We start from the raw sequence: 22,586 nt of genomic DNA on the forward strand, positions 1-22,586 counted from the left end.
GGGGCAGTGGACCCTGGTGGTTCTGGACACTGGAAAAAGGGCAATGGACCCTGGTGGTTCTGGACGCTGGAGAAGGGGCTATGGACCCTGGTGGTTCTGGACGCTGGAGAAGGGGTGATGGGCCTGGTGGTTCTGGACGCTGGAGAAGGGGTGATGGGCCTGGTGGTTCTGGGCACTGGTGGAGGGCAATGGACCCATAGGTCTTTGTGTTCCAGAAGGACTGACTACGTGGTGCGGCCCAGCACGGGGGAGGAGAAGCGAGTTTTTCAGGAGCAGGTGAGAAAAAACTGGAACCCAGTGTAAATCTCTTGTGTCTGCGAGACCAGGTGGAGAGATGCTTTGAGCCCAGAATGCTTGGAAGCAGGTCACACTTTTAACCTCACTGTTCTTTGGGATTGCTTTTCCGGAGCAGAGATGGTGTGAGGAAGGGAATGGGAAACCTTTTGATGGTATTTTTTTGGAGATAACAAAACACATTGACTTCTTGATGACTTTGCTAGCGACTGGCATTTGGGGGTCGTCCTTTCCCCACTGTGGTCGGCTCGGTGGTCCTACTGGAATAGCCTGATTCCTCCTTGCTCCAGTCTCTGCAGGCTGACCCCTCACTGCTTGGGGCGGCTGGAGAGAGCACTTTGGTGGACTCAGGCGCTTTGGCCCTTCTCTCGGCAGGAGCGCCACCGGTACAGCCAGCCCCACAGGGCCTTCACCTTCCGCCTGCACGGCTTCGAGTCCGTGGTGGGGCCTGTGAAGGGTGTGTTCGACAAGGAGACCTCGCTCAACAAGGCACGGGAGCACTCCCTGCTGCGCTCTGACCGGCCCGCCTACGTCACCATCCTGTCCCTGGGTGCGCCAACCCCCCCCCCCCCCCACGCCAACCAGCAAAGGCGGGAGGGTCAGTGTAGCTCCAGGAAGCTTTGCAGTGGGGACCCGGAGGGTGGGCTCCTGCCCAGAGACTCAGGGAATCTTGTCTTCTTTCTGGATTGTGTGCTCAAGTTTACGTTCCTTTAGGAATTGTTCAGTTAGCTTAGGTGCCAGAATTTGTTTCCTCCAGACAGGGATTCTTTTAAAGGTGAGATTTTTCACTTTTTTTGTACCATGAATTGTTGGCAGTCTGGTAACCACTGGACCCCTTTCTCAGGATTAGGTTTTTAAATGCCTAAAATAAAATACACAGTTATGAAAGAAACCAGTCATATTACAAAAATATACAAGCAGGTTTATGGTGCAGAAATAGGTCTTTATTATGATAAATGGCGTGACGTTGCCACAGGTGTTGTGACTCCTCTGATTCCCACATAGTGAAGAGTAGAAATGATACTTTGAGTTGTCTCAGCAGCTGTGCTGTGGTAAGAAATCATCTGATTTCTGTTACAACATCACAGCACTGCCAGCATGTGGTTGGCAACATATGTCAGCAAAGATTGTGCCAGCCTTGGCTCACAGTGGAAGGAAATGCTGTTTTCAGTTTAAGTTGTAATTATCTCCTGGACCCCGTGAACTCTCAAGTTGAGGGTCTTCAGCCGGGGCTGAAAGTATGAGGGGTGTGGAGGAAGCCGCCCCCAGAGGGCCGTGTCCCCCCGCTGCTGGGTCAGCAGCTGAAGGGCGGCTCCCCCAGGAACCCTGCTAACCTGTGCACTTTGCTGTTTCTGGTGTTAGTTCGTGACGCGGCAGCACGACTGCCCAATGGGGAGGGCACGCGGGCGGAGATCTGTGAGCTGCTCAAGGACTCCCAATTCCTGGCGCCCGATGTCACCAGCACGCAGGTGTGAGGGGAAGGGCTGCTCGTGTTTTGTTGAGGGGTTTAAGGTTGCTTACAAGGGAATACAGAATGTGTGTGCTAAGACACTTCAGTCGTGTCTGACTCTTTGCGACCCCATGGACTATACCCTGCCAGGCTCCTCTGTCCATGGGGATTCTCCAGGCCAGAATACTGGAGTGGGTTGCCATGCCCTCCTCCAGGGGATCTTCCCAACTCAGGGTTTGAACCTGAACCTGTCTTATGTCTCCTGCATTGGCAGGTAGGTTCTTTACCACGGGAATCACCTGGGAAGCCCACATGAGGGAATACAGACTGGAATAACAAATTTAATAAAACTGATGAGGAATTTCCTGGCGGTCCAGTGGTTAGGATTCTGAGCTTTCAGGGCCAAGGGCCTGGGTTCAGTCTCTGGTTGGGAAACTAAGATCCCACAAGCCTAGCGGCAAGGCCAAAAAAAAAAAAACCCAAAAGAAAGGAGTCTTTCTAGGGAAGGGTGAGCAGAGCTGCCCTGTGACCTTACTGACGGCAAGGCTTTCCTTCAGCGTCTGCTGAGGGTCCTCAACTCACCGTCTTCAGAGCAACTCCGTGCCCCAGGTCTCATAGTTTCTTGTTTTGCGGAGTGACGGGTGAGCCAGTGGGAGTAGGCTCTGTGTGGGGGCCGTGCCCCGCACCCCCGGGCTTCCTCTGGCATCTGAGCCAGTGGTTTCCTCCCCTTGTCCCGGGTCCCAGGTGAACACGGTGGTGAGTGGCGCCCTGGACCGGCTGCACTATGAGAAGGACCCGTGCGTGAAGTATGACATCGGGCGCAAGCTATGGATCTACTTGCATCGGGACCGCAGCGAGGAGGAGTTTGGTGTGTGCCCCGCTAGCCCAGGGCATCCTGATGCTCTGTCCCGGCCCCACCCTGCTCCTTGGCATCCGCTCAGGATGCCACTGTGCAGGGGGACGGAGCCCTGGCTCTCAGCGAAACCTCCCTCCTTCCTGAGCTCAGCTGCCCACTCTTGCCCACAGAGCGGATCCACCAAGCCCAAGCAGCTGCGGCCAAAGCCAGGAAAGCCCTCCAGCAGAAGCCCAAGCCCCCGTCCAAGGTGGTGAGTGACCTCGTGGGATGGCAGCAGAGGGGCTGAGCCATCCCTGCTGTCTGGCTTACGCCGTGTGCGTTCCCTCCTCTGCGCGTGCAGAAGGCCAGCAGCAAGGAGGGTCCGGTGAAGGTCCTGAGCGGCGGCCCGTCTGAGCAGAGCCAGCTGAGCCTCAGCGACTCCAGCATGCCCCCCACCCCGGTCACGCCCGTGACGCCCACCACGCCTGCTCTGCCTGCCACGCCGATCTCCCCACCGCCACTGCCGCCAGTGAACAAGAGCGGCCCCGTGACAGTCTCGGAACCGGCCAAGTCTACGTCAGGGTGAGCATCCCGCGTCCTGTCGGGCCTTCTCCCTCCAGGCTCCTTTCGCGTGCTGTCCTGAGTTGGCGTCTTCTTTCCCCGGGTGCTCCTCGCAGGGTTCTTCTCGTATCCTCACCAACCATGCCGCAGCTGGGAACCATGCTGTCCCCAGCATCCAGCCAGACCCCACCGAGTTCTCAGGCTGCTGCCCGTGTCGTGAGCCACTCGGGCTCGGCTGGTCTCCCCCAGGTGCGGGTGGTGGCCCCGCCCAGCCTTCCCGCCGTGACACAGCCAGCAGGGCCAGCCCCGGTGCTTCCACCGATGCCCACAGGAACGCAGATCCGCATGCCAGCCACTGGTGCGCAGGCCAAAGGTGGGCCACAGGTAAGAGGGGCGGGCTGCCCACATGGGCTCATGAACCTGGTGGGCAGTCCGGGTCGGGACCCAGGACCTGGGTCACTGCTGCTGCTGCTGGCATTTATCACAACAGCTCAGTTAATGCTCAGGGCCCATTGACTGAGTTAGGAGTTGTGTTTGCACGTCGGGAGTCAGAACTATGGGAAGTTTAGTGATGCACCCCAGGCTGTGACATCAGGAACCTGGTGGATGGAGGTGGGATGTGAGTGAGGCCTGTGAGTGCTGGTGTCAGGCTCTTCTGTCGTGACTCTGATCTTCTCTAGGCCACTGACCGTGGAGCTGTAGACGAGGGTCTCCTGCCTCGGGCCCCTGTGCTGTAAAGGGGTGTGGTGTTTCCCCTCTCCTTGCATGGCTAAAGTGAGATGTTAGATAGGAAAGTGTTTCTGAAAGTTCAGCTGCTCTACCAGCATGTCAGAACTCCACACTGTCCTTTTCAGGGGGTAGTGAGTGCTCGGTACTGTGAGCTTAGAAACCCTCCTAGGGGAATGCGTCTTGGGTGGTGACAGCTGGAGGCCTCTCTGGGTGCCAGTCTGCGGCTTCCTGTCTAATAAAACTCTCGGCCCCCTGCCCGGAACTAGACAGTCATGGCCGCTGTTCCAGTCAAAGCGCAGACAGCAACGGCCACTGTGCAGCGGCCGGGACCTGGGTCGGCAGGGCTCACGGTGACAAGTCTCCCTGCGGCGGCCAACCCCACGAGCAAGCCCACCACCAGCTCTCCTGGGGGCTCCGCTCCCAGCACCCCCACAGCGGCCGTTCTTCAGAACGTCGGGGGACAGAACATTATCAAGCAGGTACATGAAGGCTATCTGCGCGGGTCTGAGTCCTTTGCCCGGAATCAGAGGGAGACCTAAGTGGTTTGTGACCTCTGATTCTGAGTTCATTTCTATTCAAGTGTGAGTTTCCAGTAAGGGCAGTGCAAGCTTGGGAGATGCTGGAAAGGGGTTTTTTGTTTCTTTCCATGTAATTCAGGATTTAGTAGCTGAGTCTTTGGATTTGGAGTCAACTATTCATGGATTTGCTTAAACCTAAAACCCTGTAAATAGATAGAGTGCCTGATGAACTATGGACGGAGGTTCTTGACATTGTACAGGAGGCAGGGATCAAGACCATCCCCATGGAAAAGAAATGCAAAAAAGAAGAATAGCTGTCTGGGGAGGCCTTACAAATAGCTGTGAAAAGAAGAGAAGCAAAAATTAAAGGAGAAAAGGAAAGATATAAGCATTGGAATGAGGAGTTCCAAAGAATAGCAAGGAGAGATAAGAAAGCCTTCCTTAGTGATCAATGCAAAGAAATAAGGAAAACAATAGAATGGGAAAGACGAGATCTCTTCAAGAAAATTAGAGATACTAAGAGAATATTTCATGCAAAGATGAGCTCAATGAAGGACAGAAATGGTGTGGACTGAACAGAAGCAGAAGCTATTAAGAAGAGGTGGCAGGAACACACAGAGGAACTGTGCAAAAAAGATCTTCACAACCCAGATAATCATGATGGTGTGATCACTCACCTAGAGCCAGACATCCTGGAATGTGAAGTCAAATGGGCCTTAGAAAGCATCACTACGAACAGAGGCAGTGGGGGTGATGGAATTTCAGTTGAGCTATTTCAAATCCTGAAAGATGATGCTGTGAAAGTGCTGCATTCAATATGCCAGCAATTTGGAAAACTCAGCAGTGGCCACAGGACTGGAAAAGGTCAGTTTTCATTTCAATCCCAAAGAAAGGCAATGCCAAAGAATGCTCAAACTACCGCGCAATTACACTCATCTCACACGCTAGTAAAGTAATGCTCAAAATTCTCCAAGCCAGGCTTCAGCAATATGTGAACCGTGAACTCCCTGATGTTCAAGCTGGTTTTAGAATAGGCAGAGGAACCAGAGATCAAATTGCCAGCATCTGCTGGATCATGGAAAAAGCAAGAGAGTTCCAGAAAAACATCTATTTCTGCTTTATTGACTATGCCAAAGCCTTTGTGTGGATCACAATAAACTGTGGAAAATTCTGAAAGAGATGAGAATACCAGACCACCTGACCTGCCTCTTGAGAAACCTGTATGCAGGTCAGGAAACAACAGTGAGAACTGGACATGGAACAACAGACTGGTTCCAAATAGGAAAAGAAGTACGTCAAGGCTGAATATTGTCACCCTGCTTATTTAACTTCTATGCAGAGTACATCATGAGAAACGCTGGGCTGGAGGAAGCACAAGCTGGAATCAAGATTGCTGGGAGAAATACCAATCACTTCAGATAGGCAGATGACACCACCCTTATGGCAGAAAGTGAAGAGAAACTAAGAAGCCTCTTGATGAAAGTGAAAGAGGAGAGTGAAACAGTTGGGTTAAAGCTCAACATTCAGAAAACGAAGATCATGGCATCTGGTCCCATCACTTCATGGGAAATAGATGGGGAAATAGTGGAAACAGTGTCAGACTTTATTTTTTTGGGCTCCAAAATCACTGGAGATGGTGATTGCAGCCATGAAATTAAAAGACGCTTACTCCTTGGAAGAAAAGTTATGACCAACCTAGATAGCATATTAAAAAGCAGAGACATTACTTTGCCAACAAAGGTCCGTCTAGTCAAGGCTATGGTTTTTCCAGTAGTCATGTATGGATGTGAGAGCTGGACTGTGAAGAGGGCTGAGTGCCGAAGAATTGATGCTTTTGAACTGTGGTGTTGGAGAAGACTCTTGAGTGTCCCTTGGACTGCAAGGAGATCCTACCAGTCCATTCTAAAGGAGATCGGTCCTGGGTGTTCTTTGGAAGGACTGATGCTAAAGCTGAAACTCCAATACTTTGGCCATCTCATGCAATGAGTTGACTCGTTGGAAAAGACTCTGATGCTGGGAGGGACTGAGGGCAGGAGGAGAAGGAGACGACAGAGGATGAGATGGCTGAATGGTATCACCGACTCAATGGACATGAGTTTGAGTGAACTCCGGGAGTTGGTGATGGACAGGGAGGCCTGGTGTGCTGCAATTCATGGGGTCGCAAAGGTCGGACACGACTGAGCGACTGAACTGAACCGAAAACCCTGTAGAATAGCTGGACAGGCGTTATTGGCATATCCTTTTTTACTTGTAGAAATGGGACATGTCTGTCTGTGCTTTCATGGTGGTGTGTATGTGAAGATAGCCGTTGAGCTGCAGGGACTGGTTGGGCAGAATTGCACCGACTGGTGAGAGCAGGGCCTGGGCGCTGTTGAATGTGCTACAGATGCTGAGCACTGTTGTTCTCATGACACTGCGGGGTGGCCACTTGGATTATCCCCATTTTACTGTGAAGAAACAGAACCACTAATGATGACGCAAAGTTATTTCTTCATCAAATGAAGGTTTCTTGAGTGTCTCCTGTGTGCTGGGCAGTGTGCAGGGTGTGGGGTCAAGGAGTGAATCACACAGACTTGTAGTGTCACATGTCACAGTGCTGGGGGACAGGCACATACCTCTGGGTCGGGTGCTATAAGGCCGTCACAGTTGGTCAGCGGGGGCGGGGGGGTGGTCAAGGGTGATGGGCAGAGGTGGTGGCTGATGAGAGAAGGCCTGTCTGGGGAGGGGACTCATGAGCGAGGTGAGCCAAGCTGGAGAGCACGCTGTGCTGTGCTTGTCTGGGCCCAGCCTCCCAGGCGTGGGAATGGCACGTGAAGAGGCCTCCATCAGGAGTGTGTGGGGAACAACAGGAAAGCAGCTGGAAGCTCCTGAGCACGTGTGAAGGTGTTAGAAGGCGAGGTTGCCAGCAGTTAAGTCAGGTCAGACTTTGCCTTTAATTTAGGTGTGACGGGAACCCTGGAAAGACTGTGGGCTGGGATGACTTGACCTAGTTTACACTTAAAGAGATTCCTGCCTGGGGAGGGAGCTGGGAAGGGTGTTTAGGTGGAGGAGAACATAGGTAACTGTGGCTGATTCATGTTGATATTTGCTAAAAACCAGCGTAATAGTATAAAGCAATTATCTTTCAATTAAAGAAATATAAATTAAAAAGAAACCCCTGCTTGCACACCGTGGATACTGGGAGCCAGGAGCAGAAGCAGGGAAGGCACGTGGGAGGGGGTAGCAGCCATGTAGCTCCAGCATTAGGCATGTGTAGGGTGTGAAATGAGGCCTGAGAAGTGAGCACTCAGTGGACAGGGGGAGTGAGTGAGCTTGACCGGCACACTGGGTCATGGATTTTGGGGAACAGGTTTACAATAGAATGTGAGGCAAGGTAGGGGAGACAGTGATAGATAGCCTTGCTTTTGCTGAGGGCGGAGACCTGAGGCTGCAGGGGGATGCAGAGTGAGGCAGGGGTGGGTACGCTTTAGGGTGGGGGCGGCACTGTGACACTCAGTGGTCCAGCAGAGGTGGGCGGTGGCTCACTAGACACAGTTCCTCGGCTAGGAGGGTCGCACCTGTTGCATGTGGATGTTGGCCGTAGGTAAGTAGGCATTGTGAAAACACAGGAAGTCTGGTCCCAGGGCTTACGCCCTTCAGCACCAGCCTGGTGCTGCCTCAAAGTGGAGGTTGGCTCAGCCATAATTAGGTGTTTTTGAGACAGTAGGAGAAATGTGAGCATGTCTTGTAATATTTACCGGGTGGTTATTAGATAAGAATAGATAGTTACTTTTAAATTTGGTCCTGGGCTATTTTATGTGAAGGGCTGGAGCAGCCTTGGATACCCAGGGACGAGTGTGTTGATAAGCAAAATGGTATTTATTGGTTTACTTTAAAATATTCCGACTCCCCCCTCCCTCCACCCGGGCCCCTGAAGAGTGGGGAAAAATAGATACTCCTGGCCATGTGGTGACTTCTGAAGCTGGTGGTACGTGACTTTGTTAGGCTGTTCTCTACTTTGGTGATCGTCCTCCGTTTTTCAAAGTAAAAAGTTAGGAAAGTTCGTGAAATGCACGTCTCTTGTACTGGAGGTTCCCCAGCTTTCCCCTGAAACCCTTTGAGCCTGGAGAAGACCTGTGTCAGTGCTCTTCTTCCCCTGCAGGTGGCGATCACTGGGCAGCTTGGCGTGAAGCCCCAGACAGGCAGCAGCGTGCCCCTCACAGCCACCAACTTCCGGATCCAGGGCAAGGACGTGCTGCGTCTGCCGCCCTCCTCCATCACCACGGACGCCAAGGGCCAGACGGTGCTGCGCATCACCCCAGACATGATGGCCACGCTGGCCAAGTCTCAGGTCACCACAGTCAAACTAACCCAGGACCTCTTTGGGACGGGCGCCGGTGCCACGGGCAAAGGCATCTCGGCAACCCTCCATGTCACATCCAACCCCGTTCATTCCACTGACAGCCCTGCCAAGGCCGGTGTGGCCACTGCCCCGTCGTCCACTCCAGCAGGGACCACTGTGGTCAAAGTGACTCCTGATCTCAAGCCAGCGGAAGCCTCGAGTTCAGCTTTTCGCTTGATGCCAGCGCTCGGTGTGAGCGTGGCCGACCAGAAGGGGAAAAACACAGTGGCCTCATCAGAAGCAAAACCAGCTGCCACCATTCGCATCGTGCAGGGCCTGGGGGTGATGCCCCCCAAAGCAGGCCAGACCATCACGGTTGCAGCTCACACCAAGCAAGGGCCCTCAGTGGCCGGTGGGTCCGGAACTGTTCATACGTCGGCCGTGTCCATGCCCAGTGTGAACGCTGCCGTGTCCAAGACCGTGGCTGTGGCTTCTGGGGCGGCCAGTGCCCCCATCAGCATCGGGACCGGAGCCCCCGCCGTGCGGCAGGTCCCAGTCAGCACCGCGGTCGTCTCCACGTCCCAGGCTGTGAGTAACTTGAGGGGTGTAGACTAGAAGCCCAGTCTAGCTGCTCTTTTGACCCGGACAGGCGTATTCACCATATGACTCTTGCTTGTTTAGTTCTGAAACACATTACAAAAGTGTGGCACAGGCAGTAGTTCTCATGACAGTAGAGCCGCGCGGAGGCGCGTGGAGTAAATACGAGCTTTCTCTTCCCGCTCTCCGGTTCCCCTTTCATGAGGCTCATCACTAGTGGTGTTTTGCCATTTATCCTCCAAGTCCTTTTTCTGAACATTTCCATACATATGTACGAAATTTTAAGATCCCTATGAGAAACCTCAGTCTATATACTGTTGTGTGATTTGCTTTGTTCATTTAAAAGTATGTCTTGGGGGTTGTTCCAGATTCTACGCAGAGACTGTGCCCTTTCAGTGAGATCACTGTCCTTTGTTAACACCCGGCGCTACGGGGCCTGTTTGTTGTGTGAACACAGGGCAGTGTTTCTGGAGTGGGTCGGGGAGGTGTGCATCAAATGTTCTGACACTCCCGCTGTGTTAGGCGAAAGACCACACCAGCTTACGCTCCATCAGCCAGCCTTCTGTTTCCCTTACCCCTTAACCAGCACTTGGGAGCCTGTTCTGTAAATCTTTACGTCTCCATCTTACTGAGGTTCTGTTTCTCTTTTCCTTGTCTTTGGTGGGGATGGGCATCCCTTTGCTGGGGGAGGTTGGTGAGGGCTCTCCAGGGGTGAATGGGACATTTGCCATTGTTTTTCTGGGGTATTTTTCTGGTATTTTCATGTTGTGTGAGCTTGTACCAACCTTTATATTTTCCACATAATAGTTCTTATATGTGTAGAAAATATTTTTTTTCAGTCTGTCATTTTTTAACCTTGCATGTGAAGCCTTTTTGCTCTGCAGGCATTTTATCTAATTAGATCATCAGCATTTTCTGGTTCCTAGGTTTCACGTCTCATGCCTTAGCCCAGGGTTATGAAGATGTCGGCTCTCATTTTCATAAAATATTTTTAGAGTTTAAAAAAAGTATAATGGATAAATCCACTTGAAATGTTTTTCTGTGAATGTCACGAGTTATAAAGCTCATCTTACATTTTTCACATTATTTCAGCATCGTTGAGTAGTATGTCTTTTCTTAACTAATTTGAGACACTACCCTTACCGTAATCCAGGTTCCTGTATCAACAGGTGTGTTTTGGGGAGCAGGTGTTTATTCTTTGGCCTATAGGTAAGGGGCAGTGTTCTGTATGGTGGCTGCATCTGGACAGTAGAGAACACAGTCTGACTTCTCTAAGTAAGCCGCATAGAAAAACCTCATCAATTAGGATAAAATCCAGAGTGATGGGGAGAGGAGGACCAACACGGTAGTAAAGCCAGGCAACCAACCCTAAAGTGCAGCGTGGCTTTAAAGGAGATGCTTGTTGAGGTTCTCACATCAGAGAATTAAGGCAATGAGGAAGCGGCGCTCACTTGATCCACTTTTCTCTCGAGTCCTGACACAGGTGTGTCCTGTGGCATCCAGCTTGTGGCCATCAGTCGGGGTGACTAAGCGGAGAGCTCCGGGTGGGGCAGGCAGGTTGAGGGGTGGTGCCTAGGCAGCTGGTTGCCTCGCTCACAGAGGGATGCTCGGTCGGTGAGTGCTGCTCTGAAGTCTCCCCAGCCCCGGGCTTCTTAGCACAGCCCTGCAGCCCTCAGTCAGTTCCCTGAGGGCACCACCTGGCCGCGTCCTCTGGCCTGCTGGCACCGTTCAGTGCTTTCTAAGGGGCTACAGTTGAGTCATTTGGAGATCAGTGTCCGGCCCGGGGGACAGGTTTCCTCCCGAGTGCCTGGCTGCTGTAGAACCAGCTTACCTGTAGGAAAGATTGATTCCTTTTCTTTGCATCTTGTCAATTACTCCTCTCGAGTTATTTTTTTCAAGTCAGATTTACACAAGATTTTACCGTGTGTTAAGTTTTATCAACCAAAGGTTAAAACCAGGCAACCTAGAAACTGGTGGCCGTAGTGACCTACCCTGACCATCCTGAAGTCCCAGACACACCAGGCATCTCCAGCTCCCTTTGCGCTCCTCCCCCACATTTAACTGTGGGGTGCACTTCTCTCTTGGGTGAGTTTAGTATTAGTGTCCCCAGCTCTGCTCCCTCATCTCCAGGAGGAACAGCACCCAGGAACGGGCCCTGCTGTGTGCTCCCCTGTTCTGCACCTAACCGTGATAACTCCTGATTGCCTCTGTCCCAGCTCGGGTCTTCCGCCTGGCTGCCATGTGCCAAGTGTCAGGGTGCGTGGGTGAGTGAGAGCCTCCCCTCTGGGAGCCCAGCCTCTACTGCCCTGAAGGGAACACACCCTTTCCCTTGTGGCTTGGGCGCACATTTTATCCTGATGCCGGCAGGTGCACTCGGCTGCTCTGATTCGGCAGGAAGGAGGAGGCTTACAGACAGATAACCCGTTGGTAGAACACACGAGCCCTCACCTGGACCCCAGCTATAGGATCACTGGGCCCTGCAGAGGACCCCTTGGCTCCTGCAGCCCCTGGGTGACGCTGCGTGGTGGTCCTTGCCTCCTCCTTTCCATAAACCTGATTCTTTTTCTCTGTAGGGTAAGCTGCCTACACGGATCACAGTTCCACTGTCTGTCATCAGCCAGCCCATGAAGGGCAAGAGTGTGGTCACAGCCCCCATCATCAAAGGCAACCTGGGGGCCAAGTAAGTGCTGGGGGCTCCTGGACACGAGGGTATGTGGAAGGCGGCTGGTTTCCTGGGCTCCTTCATTGTGCTTGACAGTGTCTCACGCACCTCAAGTTGTTTCAGGCGCTGGGGATAAAGTGAGGTCAGTGCTACCAACAGGCTCATGCTGTAGGAATAGTGAACTAACCTCGTCTATGGGGTGGTAGTGCATGCTCTGAGGACAGAGCAAGGGACCGACAGGAGGCACTGGGTAGAGTGCGCGGTGACCGGCGTGCTGTTAGGGAAGCTTCCCCTCGAAGTCAAGCCCTGGGGTGTGATGGCACAGAGGGTGAGGGCCTCCCTGGGGCCAGGGCTTTGTGGCTCTGACTTGACGAGAGTGAAGGTGAAGACAGGAGTCTGGGTGTCTGGGCAGCTGCCCTGGGGCCGGGTTTCTCGCTGGGAGCGCACACCTCCTGATGCCCATCCTGACCCCGGCCGGTCACCAGGTAGACACAGAGCCTTTTCATCCAGAGCACCAGGAGCCTTTGTCTGGCATGGGAGTGTGGCAGCTGGAAGAAGGGGTGGGATCTCTGGCTCGTGTCCTGTCAGTCCAGTGCTGGGGTCCCCTGGCCCAGGCCTGGCCTCACGTCTCTTCCCCCACAGCCTCGGGGGGCTGGGCCGCAACATCATCCTCACCACCATGCCGGCGGGCGCGAAGCTCATCGCTGGCAACAAGCCAGTCAGCTTCCTCACGGCCCAGCAGCTGCAGCAGCTCCAGCAGCAGGGGCAGGCCACGCAGGTGAGGCCCAGTGCCCTCACAAGGCTCAGGCTACTCCCTTCCCCATGCGCTCATCCTCACTGCTGGCCACTGGCCATCTGCCCACCAGCCTCTCTCTCTGTGCACAGGTGCGCATCCAGACAGTCCCCGCATCCCACCTCCAGCAGGGAACAGCCTCCGGTTCCTCTAAGGCCGTCTCCACCGTCGTCGTGACCACGGCCCCGTCTCCTAAGCAGGCACCCGAGCAGCAGTGATTCTCAGGGAGGAAGACATTCGGCGGCTGGACGCCACGTCAGTTGGCCTTCAGGCTGGGAGGGCAGGAGCACGGTGGCTGCCTCGCCCCGCTCCGCCGGGCTGGGTGGGTGTCTGAGGAAGGCCAGCAGTGGGACGCCAGCTGCGCTCCGTGGGGAGTGGGCTGTGCCAGGTGTCCTGGGCCCCTGAGCTCTGTCCTGTCTGGTCCGGGAGAAGTGTTTCTGGTGGGGGTGTGTGAACTCACCGTGGTCACACGAGCCCAGCTCTCCCGAGAGGAGACACTGGGGACGGGCTAATGTCACGGGTATGTGGATGGTGAGTGAGACTCGTTCTGTGCAGGGGTTGTGTTTACCCTGGCCTTGTCTGTGATTGGTGGTCTGGGTTGTCGTTCTGTGTCCAGATATTTTTATGTAACATTTTTTGAAGAAACCTGTTGTATACCTCTATCAAGTAGAAACCTGGGCTTAGACACGCCCCCACCCCCCAAAAACGCATATTAAGTTGCTTCAGTAGTGTCCGGCTCTTTGCAGTCCTATGGACTGCAGCAAGCCCAGGCTTCTCTGTCCATGGAATTCTCCAGGCAAGAATACTGGAGTGGGTTGCCGTTTCCTTCTCCAGGGGATCTTCCTGACCCAGGGATCGAACCCAAGTCTCCTGCATTGCAGGCAGATTTACTTAATTTTTTGACCAGAGTGAAAGAACAGCAAGATTGCTAGTAAGTTATTGGCTGACTTGATAGCTGCATGCTGACAGAGTGGCCATGAGCTGGGGGAGAAACGTGGGCAGTGAGGCATGGGGTCCCAGAAGTGGAATTAGTGTGGCAGCTCTGCCTAAAGATGGGCAGTCAGGATCTTGCCTGTGGTCCACCCTTCACTCGCTGACTCTGTCCTCCTTGTCAAGCCTGTCTACGTGTATGTCCAGAGCCAGTGGACAGAGCAGGCAGAGGCCAGGACACATAACTGCTTTCGCAGCACAAGCTTTATTGTGGTTCAGAGAGGGTACGTTTTACTTTGCTCCAGAGCAAGAGTCAGCAAACCTTGTTCCTTGGGCTGGCTACCCGGTCTTGTAAAAAAGTACTGGAATATAGCCCACACCCATTCACTTAGGTATGGTCTATGGTTGCTTCCAGTTAGAAGGCAGAACTCGGTAGTTGTCACAGAGACTGCACAGCCTCAAGTCCAAAAAATTTCCTGCCTGACCCGTTGAGTAGAACTTTGCTGCTTCTGCACCAGAGTGTGGTGGGCCCGGGGAGTATGTGGCCACGAGGCAGCACCAGCTGCAGAGGAGATGGGTCTGGGTTTATTATTAGCTCCTGGCTGTTCACGGTTCTCAGTCTCCACTGAGCTATAGGCAGAGCTCAGAATGTGGTTTTAAAATGTAATTAAAAGCACTGGTTGTCAACAATATGTGCCTCTTTCATATTGGAGTGGGCGTTGGGTGGTAAAGCTTTTCTGCAGTCATGGGGCTTTCCTGTCTCTCAGGAAAGTATCCAGGTTATTAAGAATGTTTCCCTCACCCATGAAAGTTCAGTGACACTCTTTGATGGGGTCAGGGTAAGGAAGTGGAGTTGGAGGGCAGAGAAGTGGAATGTCGTCTTTGGGAGGGGTTGCTGGGTGGAAATTGAGTATCAGGCAAGCTGCAGTGGTGCAGAGAAAGTTAGAGCAGTTCACTGGACACAAAGACGTTTGATTCCTAAAGCAGATCTGTGAAATAGGCACGGTCATCCTTTTTTAACTGAGAGGATCTGCGTCTTGAGGTTAGAAAGAACCAAGATATTAGTGCAGTCTTCTGGTTGTTGGTCAAGCGCTCTCTTTGCTGCCTTCTTGTGGGGAAGTGACGTGTCCTGATGAGACCTGGTGGCCACCCCAAGCCGGGAGGGCTGAACCTAGGGGACAGATTGCAGAGGTGAAGGGGTGGGGCAGGATGGAGCTCTTGACGGGTGGTTGAGGGCTGGCGCAGAGAGGAGGTTGGTGATGGGGAGAGGTGGAGCCTGCAGGGAGGGAAAACAGCCTTTGAGCTGAGTGGAGGAGGGCACGTCCACACGGTGTCACTCCCTGCAGCACATTGCACGTGGAAACCCCGGGTCCTGGTTTCCGGGTGAGAAAGAGGCAGTAATTTGAGGAATCCTGGCTCTGGTATTTGCTGCTGGTTAAAACAAACCTCTTCTGAATTTACTTAACAAATGATTTAATGATGTGTCCAGCCTTAACCCTCAACCCCACTTTATTTGCTGAAGTCACCTGACTCTGACTGTCTCCCTGGTGCCCAGACATTACATCCTAGCAGACAGGTTATTTTCAGAACCCTGGTGATGTGTGACCTGGTGCTGCCTGCCCAGCCTGTCTGTGGGTCCCCAGGGTGGCAGCCTCTCCTCCCCGCAGGCTGCTCCAGTGACACTGCCAGCACAGGCACCGGCTGTGGCTGCTTCCGGGCAGACCTCAGGGGTCTTGCAGAGACATGGGAACTATCGTGGGGGTTTGGGGACAACAAATCCAGAAGAATTTGGTTCAGAGCCTGGCGTAAGTATGCAGACCACGTATCTGAGACTAGATTTGGTACAGGGCATCATGATGGGTTTGTACTTCATCACACACACCTCCATGAAGGTGTCTCAACCTGTGCTGTGCAGGGGGTGTCAAAACAAGTTTTAACATTTGCATCTGACCCTCAACACCTCAATCCCTCACTTTGGAGAAGATGCTGCAGTCCCCTAAAGTGTTTTGTCCCCTCCTGGTGAAAGGAAGACTGGGACTAGGTTTCTTCTCACCTCCAGTCCCTGAGGAAAGAACATGTTTTACATTAAATACCAGTAAAGAACTTGCTTCATTCAGGACTTGCCCAGTGAACGTTTGGGTCCGTACTTAGCACGCAGAGCAAAGTGAATCCTGAAAGGGGACCCGCGGGTTCTTTTCTCAGAATTCTGTCAGTATCTCCAGGTAGCTTGTTGTTAATCCCTGAGGTGTGACTTCAGCCCTGAGCTGCTGGCTCACCCGGGGAGGTTGGTTGCCTGTCACATAAGTATAGCATTTCTTCCGCAGAGCATCCGGCTTCACACAGATGACCTCTGCTGAGTGGGTGTGCAGTAGTGGAGAGTGCAGGACAGAGGAGCTGGCCTCTGAGTCTTGCTGAGGACTGGCTTAGGGACTTAGTGACTTTGTGGCCTTAGGCTACTCCTGTTCAGTTTAGGGCCCCATGTTCTTGCAGTGCAGGCAGTTGTGAGAATCTCACGAGATTGAGTGCATTTCAAGGTCTGGGAAATCCTGTACGAATGAGTGGCACTGTGAGTCCACATGGCCTTTCACATATGTCCTAACCCACTCTTACAGAGCCTGATTAACTCCACGTTTTCTTTGCTCAAGAGTTCATACCTGGATTCTCACTGCCTGGGATGTGCTTTTCTACAGGGCATCCCCACCCCGCCGCCTTCTCCCCTCCTTCATGTCCTGGAGACACCAGTCACCCTGCATGGAACTGCTTATAGCGCTCCCTTTAGGCTGAATTCCATGCTGGACACATATTTTATAATCCTTAGCAACCATTGCTGTGCTGTTGCAAAGTATATCTTTAATAAATTTTTGTTGAAGGAAGTTTAAAAAAAAAGATCCAGAACTAAGACTTGCGTATCTAGAGTTTGTTACTCATTTAAGATTCACATTCTTTGCAGGATTTGGAGGATTCTCATCCTTTGCTTTCAGCTATATTTAAATTCAAAGCCTCCCTTGACCTGACATTTCTCTCTGCCTCATTATGGAGCTCTCTCAGCACCCTGTCATTAGGTACTTCTGAGGAGTAAGAACATCTGAGTTCAGCCCTAAGCTGGACCAGACTGGCTTCCTGGTTAAACACAAAGTCACTTTGGCCCAAACTCGTTGTTTATCAACAGTGAGTGGGATTGCAGTCCTCTGGAGTATTAGGATTAGTTAGGAAATGCTTAACAAGTAATACTTAAAATACCAAAGCTTGTGGATTATTTTACTTAAAAAAATTAGAGTTATCTCTCTAAAGGTTCTGTCATTGACTTGATTTCTGATAGGAAAGTACCTGCTGCATTTGAGAGAAATGGGGCTAAATTATCAAAACAGTAAATTCTTCCGGATTTGTATCTTGAATTCATCCAGGAGGTCACTTCCTGTTCTGAAACTTTCAGTCTGATTTTTCCTTATTCTGAGATGCACATAAAGGTTGACTTCATTTTTCTCGACAGAATAGCACATCCACACGGACCTTAGTTGGTTCAGCGAGATGGTGGGACCCTGGGAGCAGATCACAGTGAGGGCGGTGGTAGAGGCAGGGAGCTGGCCCGCTGATGGCTGGCCGAGCACCTTCAGGACACGCCACCCTCCGCTGCTGACCGGGAGCTGCCCCTACTCCTCGTCTGAGCCACTCAGGAGGGCCTTCCGGTATGTGTGGTCCGACCTCAGCTTCTGAATCCCAATGACTTCTCTGTCTTCCGGCCTCTTCACCCGCGTCAAGAAGCTGTAATGGGGACAGCAAGGGCAGATGGGTGAGCCCCCAAGTTGCCTCACCCAGGGGTGCAGAGGCATTCACCGGCTCTCAGAGCATTCTGTCTCTTTCAAATACTACCTTTCTGACCGCTTAGACAGGACTCTGGGAGATGAAGGGCCTCAGGATCAGTAGTACTTACAGGTTAGTGTTGCAACTGAGACTGGACCTAGGTCTCCCCCCACCCCCAGCTTATCATCTCACAGACTGGGCAGTAGAACTAAAAGGAACCACGGCCTGCTTGCCTGCTGTTTAATGTGTGTGGAACTCTCTGGGTGAAGCATCTCTGCATTGGGTAGGGAAGTCAGGAACCAGGAGAGAACGAGGCATCTCTGACGACACAGAACTAGTAGGACCAGGTGCGTGGTGGTTAGACTTGGGCTCTGCCATTTCCTCCTGGGGTGACCTTGACCCAGTTACCCACTCTTGCGAAGCCTTGGTTTCCCCAGCTACAAACATCACGTGCATCCTTCACAGGGGGGCCGTGAAGTGAGGTGATTTATACACTAAGTGTGACCAGAGTGCCAGGGCACAGGCAGTGCCTGGCACTCGGAGCTGCTCTCATGACCTGGAGACCAGTGCCGTAGTGAACGCCTGCTGCTGTGGCGTCTCACCTGAGGGTCACGTGTGCCTGCACCCAGCGCTTAGGTGATGGGCTCCAAGTGAACCAGCACAGAGTCCTGATGCAGAGCTGCTCCTGTCAAACCTCTGGCCTAAAACCCACCAGAGCTGCCTTCCAAACCTGGGTCTGTCGGATCTCTGTGACCAGACAGGTCCTGTGTCTTCTCAGATTTCATCACCCTCGTGTGCAGGCACAGAGTACCTTGCACAGAAGTAGGTGTATGCCTGGCCCTCATCAAGTGGTGGGTGTTTGCACTGCTCAGTTAGGAGAGGTGGTCACTGGAGGTAAGAACAGTGTGGAGTGATAAATTTCCAGGACAGGGTTGGTTAGGAGGACACACTTGACAAGAGTCACCTCCTCTTGGACCTACCAGTACACCAGTGAGTAGCTGGCGGCCACGATGCAGAGCGCGGCCAGGAAGTGCCAGGAGAAGCACATGGTGACGAACATGATGTTGTCGTGGCTGTTCTGGTCCCATTCAGGGCCTCCAAAAGGCGGGAACAGCACGAACCCAATCTGGTGGATTAAAAGAGGGGAGCCAGTCTTGCTGTTAGTTGGGCCCGTGAAGCCCCTGAGCCCGCCAGAGTGTTTGCAGTTACCCAGACAGCTCACACCCCACCCCTCTGCTTGTGTTGAGTGGCCTCTGCAGGGAATTGCTCTCAGCTCTGGGTCCAGTGCAGCCTTGCTTAAAGTTTCAGGGCCCACGTTGCAGATGAGCAGTTTAGCAAGAGTCTGATAACAGTATTAGTAGCTCTGCTGGGAAGGTCGGTCAGGGACAGCCTCAGCCTCTCACTTGTTTATGCGTCAGCAGGACGTGGACGGCTAAGGTGTCACAGGTCATGGGTGGGCAGAGAAGCGGGCCCTGAGCCCCTTTGTGTGGTGCATCAGTGCTGCCTCTCCTGGCCTGCTCAGCACACCTGCTTCATCCTGGCTCGCACCAAGTGAGGGGCATGGGTTTACCTGCCAGAACCAGGTGGCCTGCAGGAGGAGGAGGCTGGTGCGGAAGAGTTCCAGCACGATGTTGTCCCGAAGGACTACTTCCACGGAGAGGCTGAGGGCGCCTCCGAATACAGCGTACAGCAGCAGGGAGTGGATGTGCTGGTCCAGCGGCGGCCGGTTTTGCACGTGGTAATAGAAGAGGAAGCCTGCGTGGAGCAGAGACCGTCAGGCCCGAGCAGCCCCTCCTGACCTCAGCCTCACTGGGAAATGTCTGCGTGAAAGCTGGATCCTCCAGCACTCAGGAAGCCAGTTCACGCAACGCTCAGGGGCAACTCTGATGCAGGGTATGTGTGTGTGTAAGTGTGTAAGCAGCACAGGATGAATCTTAACATCTCTTCACCGAGATGGTAGGGTACATCACAGGACGGTGAGGTGTTGCTGATGTGTGACAAGTCGTATGTGTATACCTGAAATTCAGTTTTATCCTCTTTCAGCCTTTTATTCAGTTCTTCCTGCAGTACAGAAGCAGATGATAGGGTTGGATCACGACATGCTTGCACTTTCCCAGTTAACATGAGTTACACTAGGAACTGTGTCCTGGCTGCTGGTGGGCCTTCTGATGGAGCCAGACAGTGACTGTGCTGCATCAGGGTGAGGTGCAGAGCCCTTCTCCCCTAACCAGAGGGTTACCCCCTTGCCTGATGGTGTGTGGAGGAGCCGCATGGGCAGGCAGGAGGAGCCCGTGCCCAGTGTGCTAAGTTGCTTCAGTCATGTCCAACTCTGCAACCCCATGGACTGTAGCCTGCCAGGCTCCTCCGTCCATGGGACTCTCCAGGCAAGAATACTGGAGTGGGTTGCCATTCCCTTCTCCAGGGGATCTTCCTGACCCAGGGATTGAACCTGTGTCCCTTGCATCTCCTGCATTAACCAGCGGGTTCTTTACCACTGACACCACCTGACTTCGGCTAAAAATCCCATACTTCCCTGCACTGCTTTATGGGTCTCTCATTTGTACCATCCAGGGCACAGGATCAGGTCCTGTGTAGGGTTTTCAAGTTCAGAGAGTGGGATTTTCTGGGGAAGGTAAATAAGTTCGCAATATTTCTGATCTTTTGTGCTCCAGTTCCTCTAAATCTCCATCCATACCACCTTGTTACCTTCATTGAAGGCGGCCAGAGCCATAACCAGTCTGTCCAGCCCCAGGGGAACGTGGCTGATAAGGTAGGTCAGCATGTCCACGACGCCCGAGACTGCGAAGAACAGGTACATGGTGCTGTGCTGCCAGTTCATGAGTTTTACCCAGTGGTCCTCGTGGTACAGGTGGAGGTGGGGCCCGTCAGGAACAAACTGCTCTGCCAGGATCCCTGCAGGGAAACGAGAATGGAGGTCAGGGAGGGGAGAGCCGCTCCAGGACCAACAGATGGCCGAGTGACCCCCAGGGACAGGTGGGAGTGGCCAAGGCCCTGTGGACCCATGTTGCTGCCTCGGATGCCACTGTTTCCGTGAAAGGTATTTGCCAAGGAATCTGCAGACACATGCCTCTGTTGTTCCTTAGAGGGACAAAGAGCAATAGGAATGCAGCCACACAGCTACAGTCCATGGGGTCGCAAAAGAGTCAGACACAACTTAGCAACTAAACAACCAACAGCAAAGGTGCTATCAGCCGTCAGCCTACCAAAGCCTGATACACAGTGGATGCTATGGTAGGATATTTAGCACCCAACTAAAAATTCTCCGTTACCCCTACCGGTGGAGACACTTGTTTCACAGGGGCCATGAGATGGCTTATGTGTTCTGGGTTTGATGAGAATTCCCTGAGTCAGAAGACCCCCAACCTTACCGATGACTGAAAATAAAGTTCTGATTGCGGCTTCGATGATCTCGAGACGCTGGTAGTGATGGATCAGTTGGCTGCTCTTCTCCTTTTGATAAAAGTACTTCAGTGGGTGTTTCACTGACCACCACAGTCCAACTATCAAGAAGAAGCTCCCGGGGAGCGCATGGCCCTTGAAGTTCGCCATCAAGTCCCAGGACACCTAAACAGTAAGGCAACAGTTGTTAGGTGGCTGAATGAAGACATAAATGGTTGTTTCTGTAGGAAACACGATCCATGACTGAGGCTTCTGAGTTGTAAGCTGTATTAAGAAAGAGCCCCTCCTCATAGAACAAACCTGTGTTATGTCACTAAAGTCTTATCTATTCAGTGAGTTAACAAGCCCAGGAGAATACACTTGCTCTGAGGCTTTATTTTTTTAAGTGAAACTGTTGGTTACCCAGTCACGTCTGACTCTGCAATCCCATGGACTACAGACCACCAGGCTCCTCTGTCTGTGGGATTTCCCAGGCAAAAATACTGGAGTGGGTAGCTGTTCCCTTCTCCAGGGGATCTTCCCAAACCTGGGGTCAAACCTGGGTCTCCAGTAATACAGGCAAATTATTTATCATCTGAGTCACCAGGGAAGTCCAAGGCTTTAAAAGCATGGGTAAAATAAAAGGGTGGGGGGACTTCCCTCATGGTCCAGTGGCAAAGACGCCGAGCTCCCAACGCAAGGGCTCAGGTTCCTTCCCTGGTCAGGGAACTAGATCCCACATGGTGCAACTAAGAGTTTGCATGCCACATCTAGAAAATCAGTGCTGCAATTAAGATCCGGGGCAGCTAATTTTTTTTTTTTCTTTTTTTAAATAGAAGGGAGGGAACAGAGGATGGGTAAATACTTCCTGATCTTAGAATAGAAAAGCCTTCCTAAACATAAGGGTAAAAGAGGGACTTCAAAAAGAGAAAGTCACCTGCATAAGCATCTTACATATAAAACAATGAGAAGGCAAACTGTTCAGGAAGACGTCTGCAGGAGCTGTGACATGGATATTCCGCTACAGAGCTGTTACACGTTAGTAAGGAAAAGACCACCGAAGAATGTGCAAAAGACACGGTGAGAATGTTAATTGATAATAAATCTCACTGTAAAGACATTCTGTTGAAAATACTGTTTTTTCACCTATTTTGAAAAATGAAGGATTTTTATGTACCACTCTAAGTATAAGGTCATTCAAATCTGGTAAAATGACAAAGCCTGTCATTCAGCCAGAGATATGCAGAGAGCTTTATCGCAACTGTTCTGTAACTCATTTCTAGGGTTTTCCCTGTTAAATTCCTGGTTGGCCTGCTGCTCACCCAGCTGGGACTGTGACCGCAGGCTAGCAAAGCTGTGCGTTTATTTCCCCTGCTCACTGCCCAGCATTCATTCCCATGTTTAGCCCATGAAGCCAAACATTTCTTAGCCTGCCCCCATCACCATCAGGAGCTGTGTCTGTCCAGGTAGCCGAGTGACTTGTTTTCATGGCCAGCACCACCTTATTTAAAAGTCACGGACTGAGGGGGACTTCCTTTGCAAACCAGTGGTTAATATTTTGCTTGGAGTTTGATCCCTGGTCAGAGCACTAGGATCCCATATGCTATGTGGCAAAAAAAGTAAAACAGAAACAGTGTTGTAACAAATTCAATAAAAGCTTAAAAAAAAAAATGGTCCACAAATCTTAGTTAAGTCA

At 52.3% G+C, this 22,586-nt stretch overlaps 2 protein-coding genes across 2 annotated transcripts in view; one reads left to right on the forward strand and one right to left on the reverse strand.

Annotated features, from left to right (window-relative positions):
- NFRKB (nuclear factor related to kappaB binding protein) overlaps positions 1-14,329 on the forward strand; it is a 32,837-nt gene extending 18,508 nt beyond the window's left edge. Inside the window, exons 15-26 of the mRNA XM_068976808.1 lie at positions 216-276; positions 670-844; positions 1,657-1,763; positions 2,489-2,612; positions 2,771-2,850; positions 2,941-3,161; positions 3,257-3,524; positions 4,136-4,348; positions 8,529-9,296; positions 11,879-11,985; positions 12,610-12,745; positions 12,853-14,329. Of these exons, the coding sequence (XP_068832909.1) occupies positions 216-276; positions 670-844; positions 1,657-1,763; positions 2,489-2,612; positions 2,771-2,850; positions 2,941-3,161; positions 3,257-3,524; positions 4,136-4,348; positions 8,529-9,296; positions 11,879-11,985; positions 12,610-12,745; positions 12,853-12,978 (2,386 nt within the window). The 3' untranslated portion in view covers positions 12,979-14,329. The remainder of the gene's footprint in view (positions 1-215; positions 277-669; positions 845-1,656; positions 1,764-2,488; positions 2,613-2,770; positions 2,851-2,940; positions 3,162-3,256; positions 3,525-4,135; positions 4,349-8,528; positions 9,297-11,878; positions 11,986-12,609; positions 12,746-12,852) is intronic.
- A 2,936-nt stretch (positions 14,330-17,265) lies between these two features.
- On the reverse strand, positions 17,266-21,061 carry TMEM45B (transmembrane protein 45B). Its single transcript, XM_068979097.1, has 5 exons — positions 20,881-21,061; positions 20,198-20,404; positions 19,062-19,246; positions 18,472-18,617; positions 17,266-17,452 (listed from the first exon to the last, which is right to left on the reverse strand). The coding sequence occupies exons 1-5, from the start codon at positions 21,059-21,061 to the stop codon at positions 17,341-17,343; spliced, it is 831 nt and encodes a 276-aa protein (XP_068835198.1). The 3' UTR covers positions 17,266-17,340.
- Between the last annotated feature and the right edge of the window lie 1,525 nt (positions 21,062-22,586).

The sequence above is a fragment of the Capricornis sumatraensis genome, chromosome 8, assembly GCF_032405125.1.
Source record: "Capricornis sumatraensis isolate serow.1 chromosome 8, serow.2, whole genome shotgun sequence".
NCBI lineage: Eukaryota > Metazoa > Chordata > Mammalia > Artiodactyla > Bovidae > Capricornis > Capricornis sumatraensis.